At 38.5% G+C, this 24,499-nt stretch overlaps 1 protein-coding gene across 1 annotated transcript in view; it reads left to right on the top strand.

The window, feature by feature from the left end:
* dnajc1 (DnaJ (Hsp40) homolog, subfamily C, member 1) overlaps positions 1-24,499 on the top strand; it is a 180,429-nt gene that overhangs the window by 70,972 nt on the left and 84,958 nt on the right. Inside the window, exons 4-8 of the mRNA XM_048556105.2 lie at positions 158-323; positions 4,351-4,448; positions 7,204-7,297; positions 19,430-19,517; positions 22,411-22,580. Coding sequence (XP_048412062.1) covers positions 158-323; positions 4,351-4,448; positions 7,204-7,297; positions 19,430-19,517; positions 22,411-22,580 — 616 coding nt within the window. The remainder of the gene's footprint in view (positions 1-157; positions 324-4,350; positions 4,449-7,203; positions 7,298-19,429; positions 19,518-22,410; positions 22,581-24,499) is intronic.

Below are 24,499 nucleotides of genomic sequence, written 5' to 3'. Positions count from 1 at the left end.
GATGCAATTCTTATAGGAGCTGAATGGAGTATAACTTTTTAGTTTGGAAGAGAAACTTGATTGTTAAGTGATTGTAATTATTTTGGAAATTATGACAATAATATTTTCAATCCACAAGTCTCTTTTTTTCTTTTTTATTTTTTTTCTCTGTTTGCAGATATGATGAAGTTTTGAAAAGTGGTCTGCCGGATTGGCGACAGCCCGTTTTCTACTACCGTAGAGTGAGAAAGATGAGCAATGTTGAACTTTCTTTGCTTCTCTTTATTATCCTGACTGTGGGCCATTATGCTGTGGTTTGGTCGATATACTTTGAGAAACAACTGGTAAGTTGATGTAAATACAGAAGAGCTTTGGTGAAAAGTGTTGTTGACTTTATCTTTTAAAATATCAGCATTATTAATCTTCAATAGTAAAACATCACATTATCAACCTTTTATGGATTTTATCCCATTTTTTAAATACTCTATTTAAGCTTTTATATGGTTCTATGAATATCCTTTGTAGAAAGTTGGAACAGATGGACATCCATTTACAAATTTCCTTCTGGAATTTTAACTTTTCATTTTTAGTAGGAATGTGTGCTTGTTTTACTATAAAACAGTTTGATCAATTGATTGTAAGCACATAAGATATAGGGGCAGAAGCAGACCGTTTGGCCCCTACGTCTGCTCCACCATTGACTGATATCATCATACCCAATCTGACAATACTCAATTCCCCTTTCTTCCCATTTCCTCATAACTCTTCATTCCCTTGTTGATTAGAAATCATCTGTTTGTCCCATCCTTGGCTGTTCTTAATGACTCAGCCACTACGGTCCTCTGTATTCATTTGATCTAGGTAAGTGCCATGTGAATTGTGACAACTAGAACCAAATATTTCCAAATTGTTGCCAAATTCAATCCTGCCTAGATTTTGAATAGGTTATTCAGAGCTGTTCAGGCATTACTGAGCAGTCAGTTTTAGGTGAGAGGATGGAGCCAGTCGAACCAAGAAGTTGTGACCTTCAGGCTGCATATCAAATATTGTCTTCCTCTTCTATTTGGCTTGGGAGACCACGAAACGTCAGGGGAGCCGAAGCCATTTCCTAACTCCTGCCTTTGGTGAGATTCTGAAAATATTGTCCGCTGAAACAAATGACTTAATCCTGTTGTTAACCTGTATTTTTGTTTGCAACCTTTTATTGCTGTAAATGTTTCAATACTGTTTTGGAATCTTTCAATCTCAGTGAGATGGAAGAAACAGAGTTGAAGTTTATTGATAAAGAAAATTATTTTAATTATTTCTTTTTTTGGCATTGTTCTTGACATGGCCTATAATTTGACTGAACTGTCCAGTTTTTTGGGCTTGACTGGTTTCTTATATCCTGTTGCACTGGACACTTGCAATGATGAACCCATACACTGCAATTTGTACTAGAGCCACAATAAACTTCAGCTTGCAAATAAACAATTGAGCATTATTCTGAGAGAAGATTTGTTATTAGAAGTTTTTATTTTATTATGCTAATTATCCTCATTGAGGTTTTTTAAAATTTCTTCATGGATTGTGAGCATTGTTGGCCAGACCAGAATTTATTGCTCTCGAGAACATGTTGATGAATTGTTTTGTCCATGCCGTATAGGTACTGTTAGTGCACTTAGGACGGGAGTTCCAAGTGTGTGATCCAAGTGTCACTGATGAAATGACAATATAGTTTCAGATCAGTGTGATTTGTGACTTAAGAGTAGAGCTTGCTAGCAGTAGTGTTCTCAAGCATTTGCTCCTTCAGTGTGGCTTTTGAAGCCCCATTTTTTTGAAGGTGGCTCGACGAGTTGTAACAAGTAAAGTTTGCTACGTTTGTCAGCCATTTTGTTTTCCAAAGTAAATTTGAAAACTTCCTCTTATTTATTTCCTACATTGAAGCTCCTCCTAATTTACAGTATGGTAGAACATGCAAACAGTTTAAAATTCAACTGGAGAGGTGATGGTATTATCACAGGACTGTTAATCCAGAAACAAAGATAATGTTCTGGGGATCTGGGTTCAAATTCAGCCCTGGCAGGGTCTAATTAAAACAAAAAATAATCTGGAATTAAGAGTCCAGTGATGACCATGAATCCATTGCCAGTTATTGGGGCTTGGGGGAGCCCATTCTGGTTCATCTGGGAAGGAAATCTGCCATCCTTAACCTGGTCTGGTTGACATGTGACTCTCGACCCACCACAATCTGGTTGACTGGTAACTGCAATTTGGGCATTTAGGGATGGGCCTATCTGGTGACACCCTCATCTTGTGAATGGATTAAAAAGACATTAAATGAGAGTTGGCTTTGGATGCTAGTCAAAAAACATTAGAAACTGAGCTGCTGGAGTCATAAGTGTGAGGAGATTTCTTTTTAAATTCTAAAATGTACCAGAAACGAAAACCATTCTGTTGTTTTGAATGTACATATTAGTGACTCTTGATGCCTGATATTTATGCTATGTCCAGGGCACAGGTTTTCGTTGATGGAAATGAAGAATATTTTCTAATTAAATCTCTGAAAGTTGCCACCCAGGTTGATAGTGCTGTTAAGAAGGCTTACGGTGTGTTAGGTTTTATTGGTAGAGGGATTGAGTTCCGGAGCTGTGATGTCATGCTGCAACTGTACAAAACGCTAGTGCGGCTTCATTTGGAATATTGCATGCAGTTCTGGTCGCCCTATTACAGGAAGGATGTGGAAGCATTGGAAAAGGTGCAGAGGAGATTTACCAGGATGTTGCCTGGTCTGGAGCACAGGCCCTATGAAAAAAGGCTGAGGGACTTGGGCCTGTTCTCATTGGAGAGAAGGAGGCTAAGAGGGGATTTAATAGAGACATACAAGATGATCAGAGAATTAGATACGGTGGACAGTGAGAGTCTTCTTCCAAGGATGATGACTTCAGCTTGTACAAGGGGGCATAGCTACAAATTGAGGGTTGATAGATTTAAGACAGATGTCAGAGGCAGGCTCTTTACTCAGAGAGTGGTAAGGGTGTGGAACGCCCTGCCTGCCAATGTCGTGAACTCAGCCACATTAGGGGCATTTAAACAGTCCTTGGATAAGCATATGGATGATGATGGGATAGTGTAGGGGGAGGGGCTTAGATTAGTTCACAGGTCGGTGCAACATCAAGGGCTGAAGGGCCTGTTCTGCGCTGTATTGTTCTATGTTAAAACCAATTTTATTTAGATACAAATAGTTACGTACTGCGTTATGTTTCTTCAAAGTGTTCCAGCTTCAGAATAGCTTTAAAGTATTTATTAACTGAACTCAGCAGGACATCATAAGAGGCCAATGAACAAAACAACGTTTCTCACTCAATATTAAAGTGGTGCAAATATCTTTGGAAATAATACTTAAGAGTCACTCTCAAAATCATGAGTTGAAGCAAATGGGTACAGTGTATGTGCACAAATAAATATAGCTGTGTTTGGATGACAGCATTTTGCTTCTCAACATCCATGTTATTTCTTGTCATTTTAAATATCTGCAGCTGCACAGTGGTTGCGCCACCCAACACAATGTTTCTATATTGTTACAAAAATAACAATTCCTCTACGTTCCAAAACAATAAATAATTATTTAGATAATTACGAGTTGAATTTGGAAACCCAGGTCCCACTAGGTAGTATTTAGGGCTCAAATGAAGACAAATCTGTTAGTTCTAAAAATTGCCTAATGATATTGAAGCATTACACGTTAGATGACTTAATAATTTGTGTAGTAGTATTTAGCATTGACTGGTTCATGAATGCCATTCTAACCCTGATGCAATTCGTAACAGAGCAGTTTCACTTAAGCTATTTTTAATTGTGGTAACTATTCTTCATGCTTGCTGTTGGCAATTTTAACTGTAAGATTTTTGAATAGGTGCTCAAAGTGCAACCACTAGAGTATTTATTTCTGTCATTGTATGGATTTTTACTTTCTTATCTTGCACAAAACGGATATTAATCAATTGTCCAGCTGCAAAATTAGAACTTCTTACAGATCTGCAGATGTGATTTAGCCATTACCTATTGTGCTAAATCTGGTGATTCCTGATTTTGAGTAGTATTTATAATGGTGGTAGAGGTGGGACTCAGATCAGGGTGAGAGAAAGGGAGTTGAATTGTTTCGATTCTGGAAGGCATTGACTGCTATGGAATTGTGGATGACTGACCGCTGATGTTAAATCACATGTTTGAGAAACACTGAACCTAATACTATGGCAACAGATGACTTTTGTTAGATGATTTTCAGGGCAATACGGTTGCAGAGAGCAACTGATATTTCTTAGTCAGACCCTCATCCTTGTCTGTATAAGAATTATTTGGCAGTCACCTGTAACCTTATTTGTCTTTCAGGATGACCTCCTTACTAGAAAGAAGAGAGAGAAAAAGAAAAAAGCAAGTGGTAAATCTTCGGATGAAGGAAAAGCTGGTGTTCTTGAGAAGAATGAGAGGTACCACTGCAAAATACTTAAATGTTTGGCAGCAAAGTTTCTTGAAAACTGATTTTAAAAAATAATAGTAAAAAGAATAAAGTATTATTGCCAATAATTGTTGTTCATAATTTTGTAGGTTTATATTGATAAACATCATTAGCCCAGAAATGGGGACGTGAGTTTTTTTGTGGCATGAAGATATAATTTGTAAACTTCGTAAATGAGTGAAGAATGTTAAAAATCCTCTGGATAGTGCCACTTTTGTCTAATCCTTTTCAGGTGATAACATGGGGACTAGGGAAACAAGAAAATGATGCCAGCCTTTCTCAGTTTCCACATCACACATTTTCTGCTTCCATCTGTCAAGTCTACTGTCTCTTAGTTCATGACCAACTCATTGTGCCTTCAAGCTCACGTGGTTGTTTTCTGAAAATGTTATTTTCAGCTAAATAAAATTAAGACTCAAACAAAATGAGGGTACTGAAGTAAACTGGTGTACTTTTTTATCTATTCATGGGATGTGGGCATAACTGGTTAGGTCAGCATTTATCATGCATCCATAATTGCCTTGGAAAAGATGGTACTGAGTTGCCGTTTTGAATTGCTGCTGTCCGTGGGACGTAGGCTCACCCATAGCTCATGAAGAAGGGAGCTCCAGAACTTTGATCCTGTGACAGTCAAGGAATGGTGGTACTGTTCCAGCTGGTGCTGTTTGGCTTAGAGGGAACTCGTATGTGACAGTGTCTCCATGCATCTGTTACCCATGTCCTTTTAAATAGTTGTGGGTTAGGAAGGTGTTATCAAAGGAGCCTTGGTGAGTTATGGCAGTGCATTTTGTAGATGGTACACAATGCTGCCACTGTCTGATGGTGAAGGAGCTGAATGTTAAATGTGTTGGATGTGGTACCATCCGCACTGGCTCCCGGGATGATGTTGAGCTTCTTGAGTGCTACTTAAAACTGCAACAATCCAGGCAAGTGAAGAATAATCATCGTACTCCTGAATTGCATTTCATAGCTAGTGAAGTGGTAATAAGAAAATAGTAAGTGGAGTATTAATTTTTTTTAAAAAATGCAAGTTTATTTCACACAACCAGAGATATGCACGTTAAGTGGCTTCATAGTATCTTTTTTGGGATTTGTATTATTAAGTATATTTATTTGATTTAATTTATTATTTTAGCATGTACTGAGATATAGTAATGTTTTGTTTGCTAACCAGACAAATCATATCTTATGTAAGTGCATCAGGGCAATTGAACAGATGGCAGAATACAGTGTTATAACTACAGAGAAGGTGCAGAGAAAGATCATCTCTAATATGAGAGGTCTGTTCCTATGTCTAATAACTTAAGGTACAATTTTGTAGGTACCAGTGGCCATTATTCATATGTATGCTCCAGCAGTTAGCATTGACAAGTTATACAACTGTGGACTGTGTGACAGCTCAGTTTGATGCTGATTTCAATCCACATCCACATAGATGGACTTCAAAAGAGGAAACTGGAGACAACTGAGACTGATGCACCCCTCCTGAACCTGATGTGTCGTCCTTTGTCTTTTCTTTCATGAGATGTCGGGATTACTGGCAAAACATATATGTTGCTCATTCTGTAATTGCTAATTGAATAAGTAATGAGCCACTGTCTGCAGTTTATCTGGTACATGTACACCCTCAATACTGATGGAAAGGGAGTTCCAAGATTTTGACCTAGTGACACGAAAGGAACAGTGATATAGTTCCAAATCAGGATAGTGTGTGGCTTAAAGGGCGATCTTGCAGATCGTATTGCTGCAATGTACTGCCTCCCCTTGTCCTTCCAGCAGGTCTAGATCATGAGTTTGGAAGGTGCTGTTGAAGAGGATATTGAGTGTTGCTGTAGTGAATCTCTTGTGTGGTATATACTGCCGCCACCATGTATCAATGTTGAAGGAGGTAAATGACATTCCAGTTGAGCTGGAGTCAAATTTCTACTCATCAAGGCAAGTTGAGAGTATTCCATTACAGTCCTAACCTGGTCCTTTTATATCCTGCTCCCCAGTGCCATCTACAAGTTATTCACCACATTATTCGTAGTCTCTGACTACTTACCCTATCCATGCCCCTCAGGATTTTATAAACCTGTATCAGGTCATCCCTCGGCCTCTGCTGCTCCAGGGAAAATAGCACCAGCCTATTCAGCCTCTGTCTACAACTGAAACCCCCCAACTCATGCAACATCCATGTAAATCTTTGCTGAACCCCTTCAAGTTTCATAACACTCTTCCTGTAGCAGGGAGACCAGAATTGAATACAGTGTTCCAAAAGTGGCCTAACCGATGCCCTGTACAGCCACAACATGACATCCCACCGTGTATACTCAAAGCACTGACCAGTAAAGGCAAACATACCAATCGCTTTTGTCACTCCCCTGTCTCTCTGTCACTCCACTTCAAGCAACTATGAGCCTGTACTCCAGGGTCTCTTTGTTCAGCAACACTCCCCAGGACCTTACCATTAAGTGCAGAAGACATCCATCATCTGTGGAGAAACATTGGACTTTCACTGTTCATTCTCGTCATCTTCTTAAGGTCAACAACTTTTATTTGATTACTGTTGTCTTTTGCATCTGATGTATGAGGTAAGAAGGCAGTTTGACAAACTAACGGGCTAGGAGGTTGCCGCCTCAGCCAGAAACAGATGAACATAAGTTTGAGTTGCATTAAATTTCACTTAAAGGAATTACTTTGAATGGAGTAACTTGTATTTTGTTTGATTTGTGCCTATCCTGCAGATCTGTTGTAAAGCCTCAATGGCAGGACCTGTTGCCTTGCAAGATAGGACTTTGGTTTTATTTCTTTCTGAAGTCATTACCACAGTGCTGCCAGGTAAGATGAGAAGAAATCTTTAAAGTTAATTAATTTTGATTTTCATTTGATTGAAAGAATCCTTATTACCTTCTCTCATTTCCGGAAACAGCACTTTCTAAAGAGTCAATGTCACACCTGTAGCAACAAAACTCCATCAATGCCGATCTATTGTTCTATCTAGTTTATGCACTATTGAAAAATGTGCAATGCCCTCTCGTGGTGCACTGGTAGTGACGTACTGTGATGTTTGAGCACCACCTGACCCAAAGGTGTGTGACAACATCTTTGAACCGGTTGGATAGAAAAATAGATTGAACAATGTGCATTATGTTCTCTTTTAAGTGTTAATTCCCGGGCTGTGAGCATTGCTGACAAGGCCTGTATTTGTTGCCCATTCCTAATTGCTTTTGAAGGCAGGGTGGCAAATTGCCTCCTTGACCTGCTCCAATCTGCATTGTGTAGATAGACACCCACAGTGAAGTTAGGAATGGAGTTCTAGAATTGTGACCCAGAAATGATTGAGCACTGATTTTAATTTCAGCTGCGAAAGATGTGAGATTTGATGTTTGGAGGAGTTGTAGGGATTAGAATCTTCCAGGTTATGATACATCTGCTGTCCCATGCTTTTCTTGCTCAAACGTAGATGTTACTGATTCAGAAGGTATTGTTCCAGGGAGTCTTGGTGAGTAGCTGCAATGCATCTTGTAGATGGAATACCCCAATGCCACTGTGCATTTGTGGTGGGGGAAGTGAATGTTTAAGATGTCCAATCAAGTCGGCTGCTTTGTCCTAGTATGTGCTGATCTCTAAAGTGTTGTTCGAGTTGACACCATTCAGGTGACTAGAGAGTATTCTATCACACTTGTTCCTTGTATATGATGGACAGGGTTTGGGGAATTGGGAGATGAGTTACCACAGAATTCCCAGCCTCTAGCATGCTTAAATGCAGGTCATTAATATGGTTAATTCAGTTTAATTTCTAGTCATTGGTAGCCCCGAGATTGATGATGGGGGACTTGGTGATTGTATTACTGTTCAAGGAAAAATGTTTAGATTCTGTGTTGTTGGAAATAATCATTGCTTGACTGTTGTGCTTTGTGAATGTTATTTGGCACTTAAGCCTGAACATCTATTTCTTTCTGCACTTGGATGGAATTCCTCAGAATATGAAGTGGCCTGTTAGTGGTACATTTTTATGGACATCAACCTGATATCTGTTTCTTTGGTGTGTTATTGATATTCAGCAATCAACATGAAGCAAGTTTTGGGTATTTTTTCAATGGCAAGGTAAGATAAATATTGTTAAACGTTGTTTAACAGATGCACAAAAACATTCCAGAATTATAAATGCACCAAAATCGCCAATGCTTAAAGTATACTGGAAGCGGCAGCTGGTTGAAGCCCTCAAATTGATATGGAAAATCTGCTCGTGGGGTGAACAGTCAGAAAAGTTGCTACTATAAATGATAATGGAAGGGATTGGTGAGAAGCTGCTCTGCCAGTCACCAGCTAGTTGTTTCTGCATTTGCTGCTGATTGTTTCGCTGTGAACTAATATGCCACTGAAATCAGGGAGAAAAGTCTGAGTTTGGACTGTAAAGAGCTTAAGCACTAAGGGCGGTCATTAATACAGACTGTGAATAGTTTGGGCCTGAGGAATGAAACCTGTGGCACCCCAGTAGAGATAACAAAGTGTGGATCTGGATGAACACAGCAGGCCAAGCAGCATCTTAGGAGCTGCTTGGCCTGCTGTGTTTATCCAGATCCACACTTTGTTATCTCGGATTCTCCAGCATCTGCAGTTCACATTATCTCTGACCATCCCAATAGATACGTCCTTCCAACTAGAAAAAGACCCAGTGATTCTGTCTGTTGCTTCCTATTGGCCTATTCCTTGGTCTTTCTATTCCTGTCTCTCTCCCCTTACCCTCACCGCACTTCTCTTTCACTCTGTGTGTTGCTCACACCCACTTTCTGTCTCTATCGCGCTCTCTTGGCTGCCGTCTCTATCTACCTTTCTCTGGCTTACTTTTTACTTGCCGTCTGTGTTTCTGTCTTGTCCTTGCACACGTCTCCCTCTGTCTCCCCATGTGTCTTTGTCTCGCTGTCGCTGTCAGTCGCTCTCGCTGCCTCTCTCCCTGCGTATGTCTATGTATCTCTATCTCTTGTGCTCATTCTTGCCCGCCCTTTCTGATGTTTTTGCGCCCCTCTTTCACGGCTAGTATTTTTAACTGAGAACGTCTAGATATTTCATGGTTAAATATTTTGAATAGCTCAAGTTTTATCACTAAAGCACGACACTCTTGATTTGTGAATTTTACTGGCTTGTAATATCTGGCACTACCATGTGCCTTGTCTTGTGGTATGACACCAGATTTACATTGGCTTTCAAATGATATTTTTGGCCCCTGTTCCAACATGCAGCTCCTGCATCAGGTTGCTGCTAGATGTGTATGCTTAATGGATGCACTGAACCTATCATTAAGAAGTTGATTTTTAAGAGGAATTACTTGCTGGTAGGTGATTTTGATTAATTGAGCAAGTTGCTACCGGGTGCATGAAACTTATATGTTGAAATCTACAGCAAAATGAAAAGTAGCTTGGAGCAACCTCTTTGAAATTTTGAAAAATATGTCTGTTCAGGTCCTATGGTATTCACATATGACCAAGTGGATGTATGGACAGAAAACAGCTAATTGGCCTCGGCTAGCGTCAAAGTCATCAAAACACTCAGAACTATTGGACTAAAATGATAGAGTGCAAGTCGGAATAACTAGTGATCAAACCTTCAATGCTGTCAGCTGATTGAACCTTGGAGCAACCAGATAATTGAGAACTGTAGCCTCCTGTCAGAAGTTTAAACTATGAGGATTAAAAGTCTTAGGATTTTCAGTCTTGAAAGGACACTTTTGATAGGTGATGTTGTGTACAACAGGGTTAATTGTATGTAAAAGTTAAATCAGCAACATTGCTTCTGTGTTTTTCTTTCTACTTAAAGCAAACTAATGAAAGCTGCATTCAGGATATTATTCCTCATGCACTGTGATCAGGAAAACGCTAGAAATTATTTTAATTGAATTCTGCAATGAGAAGGATGATTTGAATCTTTTTAAATGGATGAATTAAGATGAGTTTTATGCTTTTCTCATTTGTAATTATGCTACTTGCTGGAGAAGTGTTAAAACAACTCAACCCTGCTGTGTTATTCTCCTGGCATTCCAGGCCTACAGTTCATGTTTATATTTAAATTTAGATATTTTTAGATTATTCATTGGTTTATTTGGAAATTAAACGTTGTGCTGTAGAATTGCTGCAGCCCATTTAAGTAGTCACTTGCTCAGAAGTTAAAAGGGGATTTTTTTTCCCAACAGAATTCTTCTGAAGTGTTACCATTATTTGTTGTACAGATGTTTCCCAGTTTTACTTGTTATTTGTTTCCACTGTTATATGGAAAATAAATAATTGGTGTATAGTTTCTTAAAAATCTAATTGATATACTAGCATACTAAGCCATAACTAATTAGGTGCCCTTCTGTGTCTTACGTTTTTCTGATGATTGTCATCACCTCCAGAGAATTTTTCATGTGTTTTGGGGGAAGAGTCCATTTCTAGGTATTATTTTGAATCTAAAATTTCAATCTTCTGCTATCAGCAATTTACATAGTTGGCTAAAAAAGCCATGTCAAGCCATTGTCATAACGGCCCATCTAGATAACCACGAAGGAAGCAAATCTGTCACCTTGCATAGTTTGGCCTACATGTGACTTCAGGCCCACAGTATTATGTCCCAAGAAGGACCAGGAGGCTGAAACATTAAACCGAAGAAACTTTATTATGGGCGTGTTTACTCTACAGCTGGCATGGTTGGACTAAGTTGTTATTTCCTATCTAACATTGCTGATAGCGTCAGCCTTACATCATGTGATTGGACTCTTAAAAGTGATAGTCTACTATGTTATCAGAGGCTCCTGCAATAAAAACATTTTCAATCTTTACAGACATGTATGAAATAGTTAGTTGATAAAACATACCAAAAGATGTCAATTCAGTGCACCTCAGGCATCTGTTTATTTTTCTCATTGGCTTTAACCTCTGGTGGTTTAGACATATTCGGAACATTACTTAATCCAAAATGTCAGCTTTTGTGCTCCTGAGATGCTGCTTGGCCTGCTGTGTTCATCCAGCCCCACACTTTGTTATCTCGGATTCTCCAGCATCTGCAGTTCCTACTATCTCGGAACATTACTTGTCTTTTCCTGAGGTGACTGAATATCTGGAGATTTGCACAGTGTCATTGTATTCTCCAAAAAGGTACTGCCTCCTCAGGTTTCAGTTACTGTTCTGTTCCCTAGCATATTTGGGTATCTCTATTTGGCATAGTTATTTGTGGATCTTAAATTAGCCTTGTCCTGAGCACATTTCATCTGGTTGCCAAGAGTTGATCTGCATATTTTCTCAGTATTACATTTGTCTCTTGCCTGTACATTGTAGGGACATTGCCTGTACATCTGCCACAAGGACGGCTGGTACCTACTTCTCACCAGTGGTGTAATTCTTTGCCAACATTTCTCGTTCTTTTTATAAAATGTGGCATTTGGCCTTGTTCTCTCATTTTGACAACGTGATTCTGTTGTTTGCTGTCAACAATGTCTTTGTGAAGGGTAGTTTCAGCAAGTCAAATGCCGTGAACAACTGATGTTGTACTGTGAGCAATGCTGGAGGACTGAGTCATCAAACAGGTTGTTTATGTTAACAAAAATTGGCTCAGACCTTGGATAGTAATCCTCATTCTTGAGTTACCTTTAAACAGTATTTAATTGTCTGAACGAATCTTCCTACCAAGCTATTTGTGGCTGAGTGGTATGGAGCTGATACCACTTTGAATTCCATTCTACTTCAGATAATCTGTAAACTTTTGATGTATAAATTGTGGACTGATATCACGGAAAAATTGTTCGGAATAAGCAAACTTTACAAGGGGTTCTTTCAACCCTTCAGTGACTTTCTTTGAAGGTGTCATCTTCACCTTGGTAACTTCAGGCCATTTAGTATGTGGGTCAACCACTAGGAAAAACTTGCACCTTTCAAAAGGTGATATTGTCAATTTGGATTCTTTGTCATGACCTTTTCTGACTATTCCTATGGTGGTAATTTGGTGACTAAAGTAGTTTCTCTCAAATTTGGAGTGCAGCCCTGCCAGCACAAAAAGAGGTTTGGTTATCTCTTCATTCTACCAATGCCATAGTGACCTTTTAGTAGTTGATTGAACACATTTCCTTAACTATGCCAGAATAATGACCCTCATATAGTCAGAGAAATTGAGGAACAAATATGTAGAGAGATTACAGATGTATGTCAGAATAATAATGTTGGAATAGGTGACTTTTAATTTACCAAAAATTGACGTGGACTACCATTGTGTTAAAGGTTAGGTGGTGAGCAATTTGTCAAATGTGTTCAAGAAAATTTTCTTTGTCAATATGTAAACATTCCTTCTAGCGAAGGAACAAAACTTTGCCTTCTCTTGGGTAATAAGACGGATGACTGAAGTGATAGTTGAGATAATTCTGTTTGTTTTAAAATAGTTATTGGAAAAGGTTAAGCCTCCATTTTAAAAAAAAATAAAGCTTTTATTTGGAGTAGGGCAAATTTTAATTGTATGAGGCAAGATCTTTCAAAAATTGATTTGGGGTGGACTGGTCACAAGTAAAGGGATGACTGACAAGTGGGAGGCTTTCACAAGTGTGATGACAAAACTGCAGAGTCATTTATATTCCTGTTACAATGAAAAAGTAGGGTCGGTGGATTGGAGAATAGTGGATGAATAAAGATATTGAGGTTCTAGTCAAAGATTTTAAAAAAAAATCATCAATATAGACAGCTGGATTCCAGTGAATCTCTTGAGCAGTATAAGGAGTGTAGAGGTATTCTTAAGATGGAGATCAGGAAGGCAAAGAGAGGATATGAGATAGTCTTGTTTGCCAAGACCAAGGATAATCCAGAGAGATTTTATGAGTACATTTAAGAATAAGAGAGCAACGAGAGAGAGAGAGAGAGAGAGAGAGTAGGGCTCCTTAAAGATCAAAGAGGTCAGCTTTGTGTTGAACCTCGATGGGTGAATTAGTAAATGAGTACTTTGCGTCAGTTTTTACTGTGGTGAAAGAAATGGAGGCTAGAGAACTCTTCAAAACAAATATATTTATTTCCAAATAGTTCACATTACAGAAGAGGGAGTCTTTGGAAACATTAAAGGTGGCTAAATCTCTGGGACCTGTTCTAGTGTATCCCAGAATGATGTGGAAAGTTAGAGAGGAAATTATAGGACCCCATGTAGAAATATTTGTAGCTTTTGTATATCTACGGGTGCAGTACCAAATGACTAGAGAATGGCTAATGTTGTGCCTTTGTTTAAGAAGAGATGTAAGGAGAAGCCTGGGAACTATAGATCTGAGTCTGACTTTGGTGGGTCAGTTGTTTGCAGTGTTTCTGAAAGATAGGATTTATAGCCATTTGAAGAGGCAAGGAATGATTAGGGATGGGCAGCATGGTTTTGTGCGAGGAAAATTGTGTCACACAAACTTGATTTGAGTTTTTTGAGTATGTAACCAGAAGATTGAAGAGGGCAGAGTTACAGAAGGATACTATTAAGCTGGAGAGGGTTCAGAAGAGATTTACTAGGATGTTGCTGGGTATGGAAGATTTGATTATAAAGAGAGACTAGATAAGCTGGGACTCCTTTCACTGGAGCGTAAGAGGGTAAAGTGTGACCTTGCTGAGGTTTATAAAATCATGAGGGGTACAGATAAGGTGAATAGCAGGTGTCTTTTCCCTATGGTGGGGGAAATCAAGACTAGAGAACATACTTTTAAGGTGAGAGTATCTAAAATAGGGCAGTTTAGTTTTAAAGAGCGCTTGGTGTGTGGAATGAACTTCCAGAGGACATGGTTGATGTTGGTAAAGTTACAGTGTTAAAAAGATATTTTGGATAAGTACATGAATAAGAAGTGTTTGGAGGGATATGGGCCAAGCACAGGCAGGTGAAATTAGTATAGTTTGGGATTACGGTTGGCCTGGACTGGATGGAGTGAAGGGCCTGTATCTAGTCTATCCATCTAGTCATGGCACATATTTTACTTTGTTCAGAAATTATTTGGAGAAGAAGGTCAATGTAAAATTTGTGTGGTGTCTGTCTTGAGGAGTCCAGATACGGTGTAGCCGTGCATCACAATCCCCACTGTTAGGTTGAATTTTTTTTCATGTTCTGCAGTCTGGATATCTCTCATTCTTCTTGTTCATGGACAGTTTGGTTTTTATAATAGCTGTTTATAATTTCATTTTGGAGTAAGGAACACATCTGCTGTCAGATATAAATTAAGACAACACTACCCACTCTTAACCAAATGTTCCTTTGGAAGTTTAGTTATGTAAGCCTATTTTTTTTAAAGCAGTTCTAAATTACTTTCTGGCTGTGAACTGTCATTACTTATTTACTTTTTTATCTTTGTTCTTTAGTGGGATATGGGTGTAGTTGGCAAAACCAGCATTTATTGCACTGAAACAAAGTGGCTTGCTAGGCTATTTAAGACCCAAGCATTTTATTGCACCGGCCACTTCCCCTTTATGTATGAATGCCCATTACCTGGTCAAAGAATTCTAGTAGATTCGTCAGGTATGATTTCCTCTACATGAAGCCATGCTATCTCTGCGTCATCAGATTACGTATTTCTAAATACTCTTGTTTTACATCATTTTTAATAGACCCTGCAACATTCTCTAGTAACACGCATTAAACTACCTGGACTCTTGTTACCTGCATTATGTCCTCTTCCCTTTATAAATAAAGGTGTGACTTTGGCAATTTTCCAATTCTCTGGAACTTTGAGTACCTAGGCATCCTTGGCAGCATCATCCACTGATTTTTATTAGATACTTGTTTTAATATCCTAAGATGCGTCCAGTCAGGTCCAGGGGACTTGTTGATCTTTATTATTTTTCTTAGCACTTTTTTTCTCATGATGGTCATTGTATTTGTTTCATCTCCTTTTGCCACTTCGTGATTTAGTAATTTTAGACCATATGAAATAAGGCAGAAGTAGGTTATTTGAAATGTCATGCCTACACTGCCACTCAGTAGGATCATGGCTTGACTGACACGCCTCACATCTATTTTCCTGCCTTTTCCTAGTAACTCTTGATTTCCTCTACTGATCAAGAATCCATCTCAGCCTTAAATATACACAAGCACTCTGTCTCCACAGCTATCTGTGGCAACAAGTTCTAAAGACAGGAAGTTCTTCCGCATCTCAATCTGAAACTAGCACCCTTTTTTAGTCTATGACTATGCCCTCTGGTCTTAGGCTATCCCATGAGGGGAAATGCTCTCAGAATTTATCTTGTCAAGCTCCTTAAGAATGCTATATGTTTCATTTTAGATAACCTTTCATTCTTCTAAGCTATAGAGAGTAGAATCCCAAACTGTTCAACCTTTTGTACGTTTTTGAAATGTAATTAGTATCTTCTCCTATGGAGATTCTAGCACTTACTCAACTCCTCTGACATTTCTTGTTTTCCCCATTATTGCCCTGGTCTCATTGTCTAAGAGGCCTATGTTCACTTTGGCTTCTCTTTCTTACGTATTTAAAGATTTGCTGTCAACTCGATGTTACTTGCAAGTCTTTAAACCCTCAAGTTTATTGTCTCCCTCTTTTTTCATTATTGTTTTGTCTTTTGGCTCTTTAAAACATTCCCAATCCTCTGTCTTTACACTAATCTATTCCACATAGTTCTTTTTCTTTCAATTTGATATTATCCTTAACTTGCCAGTTTAACCATGGTTAAATTATCCCCCTCTGAGACTTCGTTCTCTTTGCCGGGATCTATCTTTGCTCTGAGCCATGAACTATTTTCTTAAATATTTACCATTGTTCGTCAATCATTCTTGCTGTTCACCTCCTTTCCCAGCTAGCTCTGCCATTTGTCATTGCCCCTATTTAAGTTGAGCACATTTGTTTCTGTCCAATGTTTCTGTCCAATGTTCCTCTCAAACTGAATGCTAAATTCTGCCATATTATGGTCACTGTTTCCTCGGCAATCGTTTACTCTGACATAATTTATTAAACCTGACTCATTTCAACAGATCCAAAATAGTCTGACTCCTAGTTAGATCCACAACTAATTTTTTCAAGAACTATACTGAATACACTCTGAATTATTCTTTCTGACTACCTTTGCCAATCTGATAGTCCCAATCTACATGAAGCTTAAAGTCACCCATTGAAAATGTTGTGCTTTTTTTTTAATTACCTCTCATTATCTTCTGATTTATTTTCTGCCCCATTTTATAGCAACTGTTAGGAAATCCACTTCCTCACGGACAACGAGGAATGGGCAATAAATGCTAATCAGTCAGCAATGTCATTGTCTCTTGAGTGTGGGGATCTGGCAGACATGCTGAATAATCAATTTGCCTCAATGTTTACAATAGAAAAGGAAGATAGATTCAGAATTGGTTGGCTGACAGGAGGCAGAGAGTGGTTGCAGGTGGTAAGTATTCTGCCTGGAAGTCAGTGCTGAGTGGTGTCCCGCAGGTCTCTGTTCTTGGGCCTCTGCTCTTTGTAGTTTTTATAAATGACTTGGATGAGGAGGTTCAGGGGTGGGTTAGTATGTTTGCTGATGACACAAAGGTTGGAGGTGCCGTTGATAGTATCGAGGGCTATTGCTGGCTTCAGCGAGACATTGACAGTATGCAGAGCTGGGCTGAGAAATGGCAGATGGAGTTCAACCTGGATAAATGCGAGGTGATGCATTTTGGAAGGTCGAACTTAAATGCTGAATATAGGATTAAAGGCAGGTTTCTCGGCAGTGTGGAGGAACAGTGGGATCTTGGTGTTCAAGTGCATAGCTCCTTCAAAGTTGCCATCCAAGTGGATAAGGTTGTTAAGAAAGCATATGGTGTTTTGGCTTTCATTAACAGGGGGATCGAGTTTAAGAGCTGCGAGGTTATGCTGCAGCTGTACAAAACCCTGGTGAGATGACACTTGGAACATTGTGTCCAGTTCTGGTTGCCCTATTATAGGAAAGATGTGGAGGCTTTGGAGAGGGTGCAAAGGAGGTTTACCAGGATGCTGCCTAGACTGGAGGGCTTGTCTTACGAGGAGAGGTTGACTGAGCTCGGACTTTTCTCTCTGGAGAGGAGGAAGAGAGGTGACCTGATCGAGGTGTACAAGGTAATGAGAGGCATGGATAGAGTCAACAGCCAGAGACTTTTCCCCAGGGCAGATTGACTGCCATGAGGGTTCATAGCTTTAAGGTGTTAGGAGGAAGGTGTGGAGGAGACGTCAGAGGGAGGTCCTTCACCCAGAGAGTTGTGAGCGCATGGAATAGTTTGCCAATGGTAGTCGTGGAAGCGGAGTCATTAGTGACATTTAAGCGACTGCTGGACATGCACATGGCCAGCAGTGAATTGAGGGGAATGTAGCTTAGGTTATTTTAATTTTGAATTAGGATTATTCCACGGCACAACATCGTGGGCCAAAGGGCCTGTACTGTGCTGTACTTTTCTATGTTCTATGAAATCTATAGACTACTGTACCAGTGTGGTCTTTCCCTTTTTTGTTTCTTGCCTCCAACTATATGGATTCTGAACTTTGCAATCTTAAGCAATCTCTTTTTCTATTGTATTTCTTCCATACAGTACCAGCAATGCTACCCAACAATTCTTGTCCTTCATTCATTTATTTCATACCGAATACTATGCTGTTTTTATTAGAAAGCCAATCACTTTGTCTTTTTACTTTTTTCCCCCCTTGATCCTGTTTACTGCTGTTCTTCTATATTTGTACACTCTGTTCCTTCCTGTACTACTCTTGATATCATAATGGAAATAGCTGCTGTGTTGTGAGGGCATAGCCATTTGGTGTGTAATCTTACAATTCCCCTAATGCAAACTCTCTATGCCTCTCTCATTAATTTAAAGCCCTCACTAGACTCAGTTATTCACTTTGTTAGGACACTGGTCCCAGAACAGTTCAAATGAAGCCCATCCCATGCAAATAGTTTCCTTCTACCCAATTGTCAGTGTACTGAAGCCCATTCCACATATATCTGTCTTTGAGACACTTATTTAACTGCTGGGCTTTATTTACCCTATGCTGGTTTGTCAACGGCTTGGATAGTAATCCAGAGATTACTACCTTGAAGGTTCTGTTTTTCAATTTAGTTTTAACGTTGAAAATCTATCAGCAGAATCTTCTTTTCTTGTTCTGTTGTTGGTGTGTCTCAACCAGAAAGATCAGCTGGCCTAATATCAACTGATGGTGTTGGTAGGAACTTGTCCTGTACAAAATCTGTGGATTTTGTAGCTTGCTTAATAACCAACCTCTCGGCTGAATAGCTGCTGTTTCTGCTTGAGATGAGCTACATAAGGTTCCACGTGTGTGCAGAGTTGATTCTGCTAAATGAGTTGGCTCAGCTAAATGTTGAATACTTTTAAAATATGTTTTAGTCAAATATAAGGCTTGATTCTCAATGGACATAGGTGGAACAGCACCAACTACAATGACTTGTATCTGAAATACCCTGGTCCCTGTCTTTCGATCCCTGAACAATGCATATATTCATCTTGTATGCAGTCAAGAAAATTATGTTCTTTACGTAAGTTGGTTCTTCTATCACTAGAGAAATTTTAGTAACCTCATTTATTTTTGACCCTTTAATGTTGTTTTTGGCTGGGTGTTCCGCATCACTTTATCAAATCAAATTTACATTCTATAAGCAAATTATGAAAATCCACCTCTTGCTAATTATTGTATTAAGACTGCTGTTGATCAATCAGCATATGGAGAATTGCTCACCAATTTATCTGCCTAAGTAATAAGTTGCTTAGTGTGCAATGCTTGCAGGTTCAGATGAGTTGAAAATCAACAACTAATTTTGAAATATGGTAGTCACATTGGATCATGCCAATTCCACTGTTTTACATAGAAGAATACTTTCACTTGATTCTCAATTTATATCTCTCATCTTGTGTTTTCTTTTGTTAGTAAAATCAGCAATATTTATTATTTAAAATAATGACGACTGCTGAAAAATTTTGCACTGATTCAGTGTTGTTGATTTGATGGCTCCAATATGTGTATATGCTTTGTTACAGAATGTTAAGGATTCTTATCTGGAATGGAAAGAAATGAAAGTGAAAGAAAAAGAAGCAGAAACCCAAGCCCAGTTTGAAGCTGTGCAGAGTAAGAAACATCTGTGTTGTGTAAATATTGTGTGCTTTTGTCAGTGAAGTGAGCCTAGTTAATATATACTGAACAGCTATCATAAAATACTGCACTTTTCTTCCTAACATTACTGTATTTTATGATAATCTATAGGCCAAGCGATGACAATCATCTATTAATCATTGCCATCAAGAATCACCAGCAAAATAATTCACTCAGCTCATTACAGTGTCTGAGGGACACAATCTTGCAATATAAAATATATATTATAGCAAGCTCTGCTTTAGACTTGTATAGAATTGCCTCTAAATTTCCATGGTATGCATGAATAAAACAAACAGAGCTGACAATTTTCAAACACCCATTTTTCATATTTACAATGTTTATGTTGAAACAACTTAAGAAATGAAATTTGTGAGAAACTCCACAATCTCCATTTTTCTTTGAAGGGACTGGTGTTATTTTTTTTCGAGTCATGTCTTCTCATGAATGTTTTGAAAACTGTCCGCTGAAAGATTTGAGCGTGTAGGGATCTGAATACTGTCGACCAGTGACCATAACGGAATGCGTAGTTACTACAGAGTAGGTTGTAAAGAAGACATTTGGATCTACAGAGAGATATAAATAGATTAAATGAATTGGTGAAATTTTGGCAGATGGAATGTAATGTGGAAAAATGTGAATGTATCCACCTTTAGACCAAAGGTGAAAGAAGAAATAAAGCATATTATTTAAATGTAGAATGATAGCAAAATGCTGCAGTACAGAGGAACTTGGTGATCAGGTGCATGAATCATAAAGTTATTATGCAGGTTCATAACGTGATTAGGAAGGCAGTTGTAAAAGGCATTTATGAGAGCAGGTCTGAAGTACTGTGTATAATTTTGTCGCCTTATTTAAGACAAAGATGTAACTGCATTTGAAGTTGTTCAGAGAAGTTTCATTCAACCGATTGCTGGGATGCAGGTTCTAACTTCTGAAGAAAGGTTGAACAATTTGGGCCTATATTCTTTGGACTTTAGAAAAATCATTGGCCTGTTTCCACACTGTAGGGACACAATCAGCCAACAAGTCCACACTGCCCCTCTGAAGAACATCCCACCCAGACCCATTCCCCTACCCCTGCATTTCCCATGTCTAACCTGAACATCCCTGGACACTGTGGGCAATTTAGCATGGTGGATCCACCTACCCTGCACATCTTTGGACTGTGGGAGGAAACTGGAGAACCCGGAGGAAACCTACACAGACACAGGGAGAATGTGCAGACGTCACATAGACAGTCACTTGAAGGTGGAATCGAACCCGGGTCCCTGGCACTGTGAGGCAGCACTACTAATCACTGAGCCACTGTGCCTCCCCAAATGAGCAGCGATTTTGTTGAAACATAATATATCGAAGGGATTTAACAGGTTGGATGCTGAAAGGTTGTTTCCCATTGTGGGAAAGACTAGAATTAAAAGATACAGTTTGAAAATAATTAGTTTCTTATTTAAGACCAATCTGAAGAGATTTTTTCACTCTGGGTTGGCAGACTGTGTAATTCTCTTCCCCATAGAGTGGTGCAGGCAGGTTCCTTGAACATTTTTAAAGCAAAGGTAGATTGACTCTTGCATTAGTCAAGAATTTTAGGCATGTGGGGGATAGGCAGGGAAATGGAAATGAGGCCACAATCAAATCAGCTGTGGTCTTACCAAATGGCGCGCCACGCTTGGGCCCCATTGGTTCCTTGCTCATATGTCACATGTTAAAATGTTTGTCTGAGTTTGTAAAATCGTACCTAGGTATTTCTATTTTCTGGTTTAACCCAGATGTTAAAAGTCAATTTATTTCAAGCAGTGTCATTTTGTGAATGGTACTGTAATAAGAAAAACAGTCAGCAACGACTTATAAGAAATAACTGTACACAGTGTTTTATTTTTGAAATAACTTCAGAGTACATCAGTTCCTGTGCTGAATTAATAGCAGTTAATGTACACAATTGGAAATAATGGGATCAGCAATCTGAATGTATTCCATCTGAGAAGAATTATTTCAGGAACTGTTTGGGTTACCAAAACCCCCACAGTAAGCTAAGTGCTTGTGTCTTAAGAATAAGAGAATATGATAGTCCCAAACAGCCATACTGCTGTAGAAAAACAAATTTCGGTGTAATCATGATGTGCAAAACCGAACAAAGGGATGTTTGCTGTGTATCTTCCAGCTGTTGCTTGTGTTCTTAACATGGGAAATCGTAGTTTGGAAGCACAGTTAATGATAACATTAACATCTTTTTGAGAGGGTAAATGCAAATCATGCAGATTGGCATGGAGCTGTTTTATTCTGGCTGTTTTTCATGACCTAATTGCTAATCTGCCTGCACGTCTATCTGCTTTTCAGCGGAGATTGTGCAGTGTCCTCTGGGAACAGAAGTAGTATGGTAGTGGGAAATTCGATGCAATTTGCAAATTGAGAGAATGCAACATGGGGTCTCATTAAAGCAATGTGTTGCAGCAGAAGACGAGAGGTGTGAATAGATAATCTGCAGAAGCTAAATATTACCCCATTGGGTGCATCTTTGCACAAATATAGTGAGCTATGATGTTATGTCTGCACCTTTCTGAGATTTTTTTGGCAGTTTTCCATTTCTTTGTTGTTGCCAAATTTAAAACAAGAAAAACCTTATTCCTTTACAGTGGTGCACAGCTTGCTCGATATCATTATAGCATTTAAAATAATTGATGTTGTCTTTTATTCCTAATTTACATTTATGAATCACTGAAGGTAACCTAATTACTTAACAGTATTGTTTCACTGCCATTTAGGTATATATTGCAAGTGTTAATAGAATGTCAATTTTCAGAAAATGCGAAAAGCTTTTTTATTGATTTTTCAACAGTTTAAGCTGAAAAGTAATTTTTGTGCCTTGCAGAAGAAAAAAGGCCAAAAGTAAAGAAGCTAAAATCTGAGTTTCCAGTGTACACAGCCCCTACCACTGGAAGTGTTGCCTATGTAGCATTACATGAAGAAGCTTCAACTATCGAGGATATTGAGGATCAGGTAGCAGACTGGCTAGAAGACAGGTCAAAAGGGTCAAGAAAGGTAAGTCACAAAATAAATAAGAATGTAACACTTCTAATGAGGATGCTTTTTATTATAAAATAAATGTCAAAACATGGAACATGCAAGAGTTAAATATCTTGTTTTAAAAGTGTGTTGTGTGAAAATTGGTGCAATCTGCTGTTAACAGCAACTAAAATGCTGCAGCCCAATAAGCTTGTTGCAATGTTGTGATTTTTCACCCCTCATTTATCACTACTGTTTAATTTTTGTATGAACTGATCCGTCACACTCAAGATTTTTGAAGTTACATTTGTATTAGAGCAATGTGCATAAATTTGTGTTTAGTTAATGTTAAACAATAATAAAAATGAATTGGACAAAATGATTTGGCAAGAAATAGTGTGGGTAGAGAGTTTTATGCTTTTTATTTGCAAACATGGTTGTTCAATATTTTGTCTTTTAAAAGTAATTTCACACCATGTTTCTTTTTGGAGTGCTTGGCTAAGCTAAAGTAAAGACCATACCTTTTCATTTTTCCATGTATTTGATTGTAGACTGAACTGGAATAAAAACAGCAAGTTACCTGGTACTAATTTTAGGAAGAGTTTACACAGCTGCTGTATAAAATGAGGAATGTCTAGTTGCAGATGAGCTGGAGCCAAGGGAGTTGTATGTGAATGGAGATTTGGCTAGTAAGTAGCTAATTGGTTTGTGGACTAGTGGCCAGTTATCGACAAAGATCTCTTGCCTATTATAACAAAATGGTGATTGGCTCCCACGTAGCAGGATAGGTTGGGAGTGTGAATGTTTGAGGGTGAAGCCATTGGACCTCTGGAAAGAGTTTTATGTTCTACTCTGCAGTCAGAAACATTTCCAACTGAAGACAGCCAGTTTATTTCCCCATGTCAATTGCTGTGACTTGTTATTGATAAGTCTTTTATACCTTTCATAAGTGTAAAGAATTCATCCTAAAATTCTTGGAAGAAGTGGCAGGGTCTGGCAATGAAAGAATAATAAACAATGTTCTGATCAGCATTCCCTGTGGATGGGAACTACTGAATTACCTTCCCAGTCTTTCCCTCTGTCCATAATTTTTATTTTGTCTCTGTATATATTTCTAGTACGGAAGTTTTGGAAATGAGTTTTGACTAGTAGAGCTATTTGTTGTATATAATTGTTTATCGTTGGAGATGATGATTTGTAATAAATAATAATTAAGTACAGAAATGTGGTCTGTGTTTTGTGAACTTGGGTCCAGTAGAAAATTGGGGAATTCTAATTTAAAATCTTTATCTTCCATGATGACTCCAGGAACAGAGGAGCTTGATTTCCAGTGCATAGCCCCAGTGAAGTGTAACACTAAAGATAATGTATAAATGTGGTTAATATCTGATAAAGCCCAAAGTTTGAACCCCATTGTTTGTTGTTGATCAGCTGACTAAGCATGAATGTGTTTTCCTGGGATTTAGATTTCAAAGTTTTTGAAGTGGAGAAATGGTAGGGAAAAGAGAATTTTTGATTCTATCTCAAAACTAGTTCTGAATTAGTAGTGTCACCTCGTGATATTGAGAGACATTTTAACTTAGTTGCTCATGTTGATAATGTTTTGTAAACCATACTGAATTGCTGCTTGTCCCTTCAATCTACAAATGATTTCATTGCAGATTCAATTATTGATGTCTGGACACAGGTTAATCATTTCATATATTTTAAATAATCTTTTTAATATTTCAGTGAATTTAGATAAATATTTTAGACTTTTAAATATTTTAATCAACCTGTTTAAATATACTGTGACAATTCCTTGGCGAGTGGGACTTGAACGTGGACCTTGTGACCCAGAGATGGGAGAGTTGGCATTATGTGCTGCAAGACCCCTTAAACTTGGTGGGTTGAAACAAAAGCTACTTATCTACTTGATCTCTGCTAATTTCCTTGAAATTTCATTTGCTAATCGG

Source organism: Stegostoma tigrinum, chromosome 2, assembly GCF_030684315.1.
Source record: "Stegostoma tigrinum isolate sSteTig4 chromosome 2, sSteTig4.hap1, whole genome shotgun sequence".
NCBI classification, from domain to species: Eukaryota; Metazoa; Chordata; class Chondrichthyes; order Orectolobiformes; family Stegostomatidae; genus Stegostoma; species Stegostoma tigrinum.
This window is presented reverse-complemented; position numbering and strand designations above follow the sequence as displayed.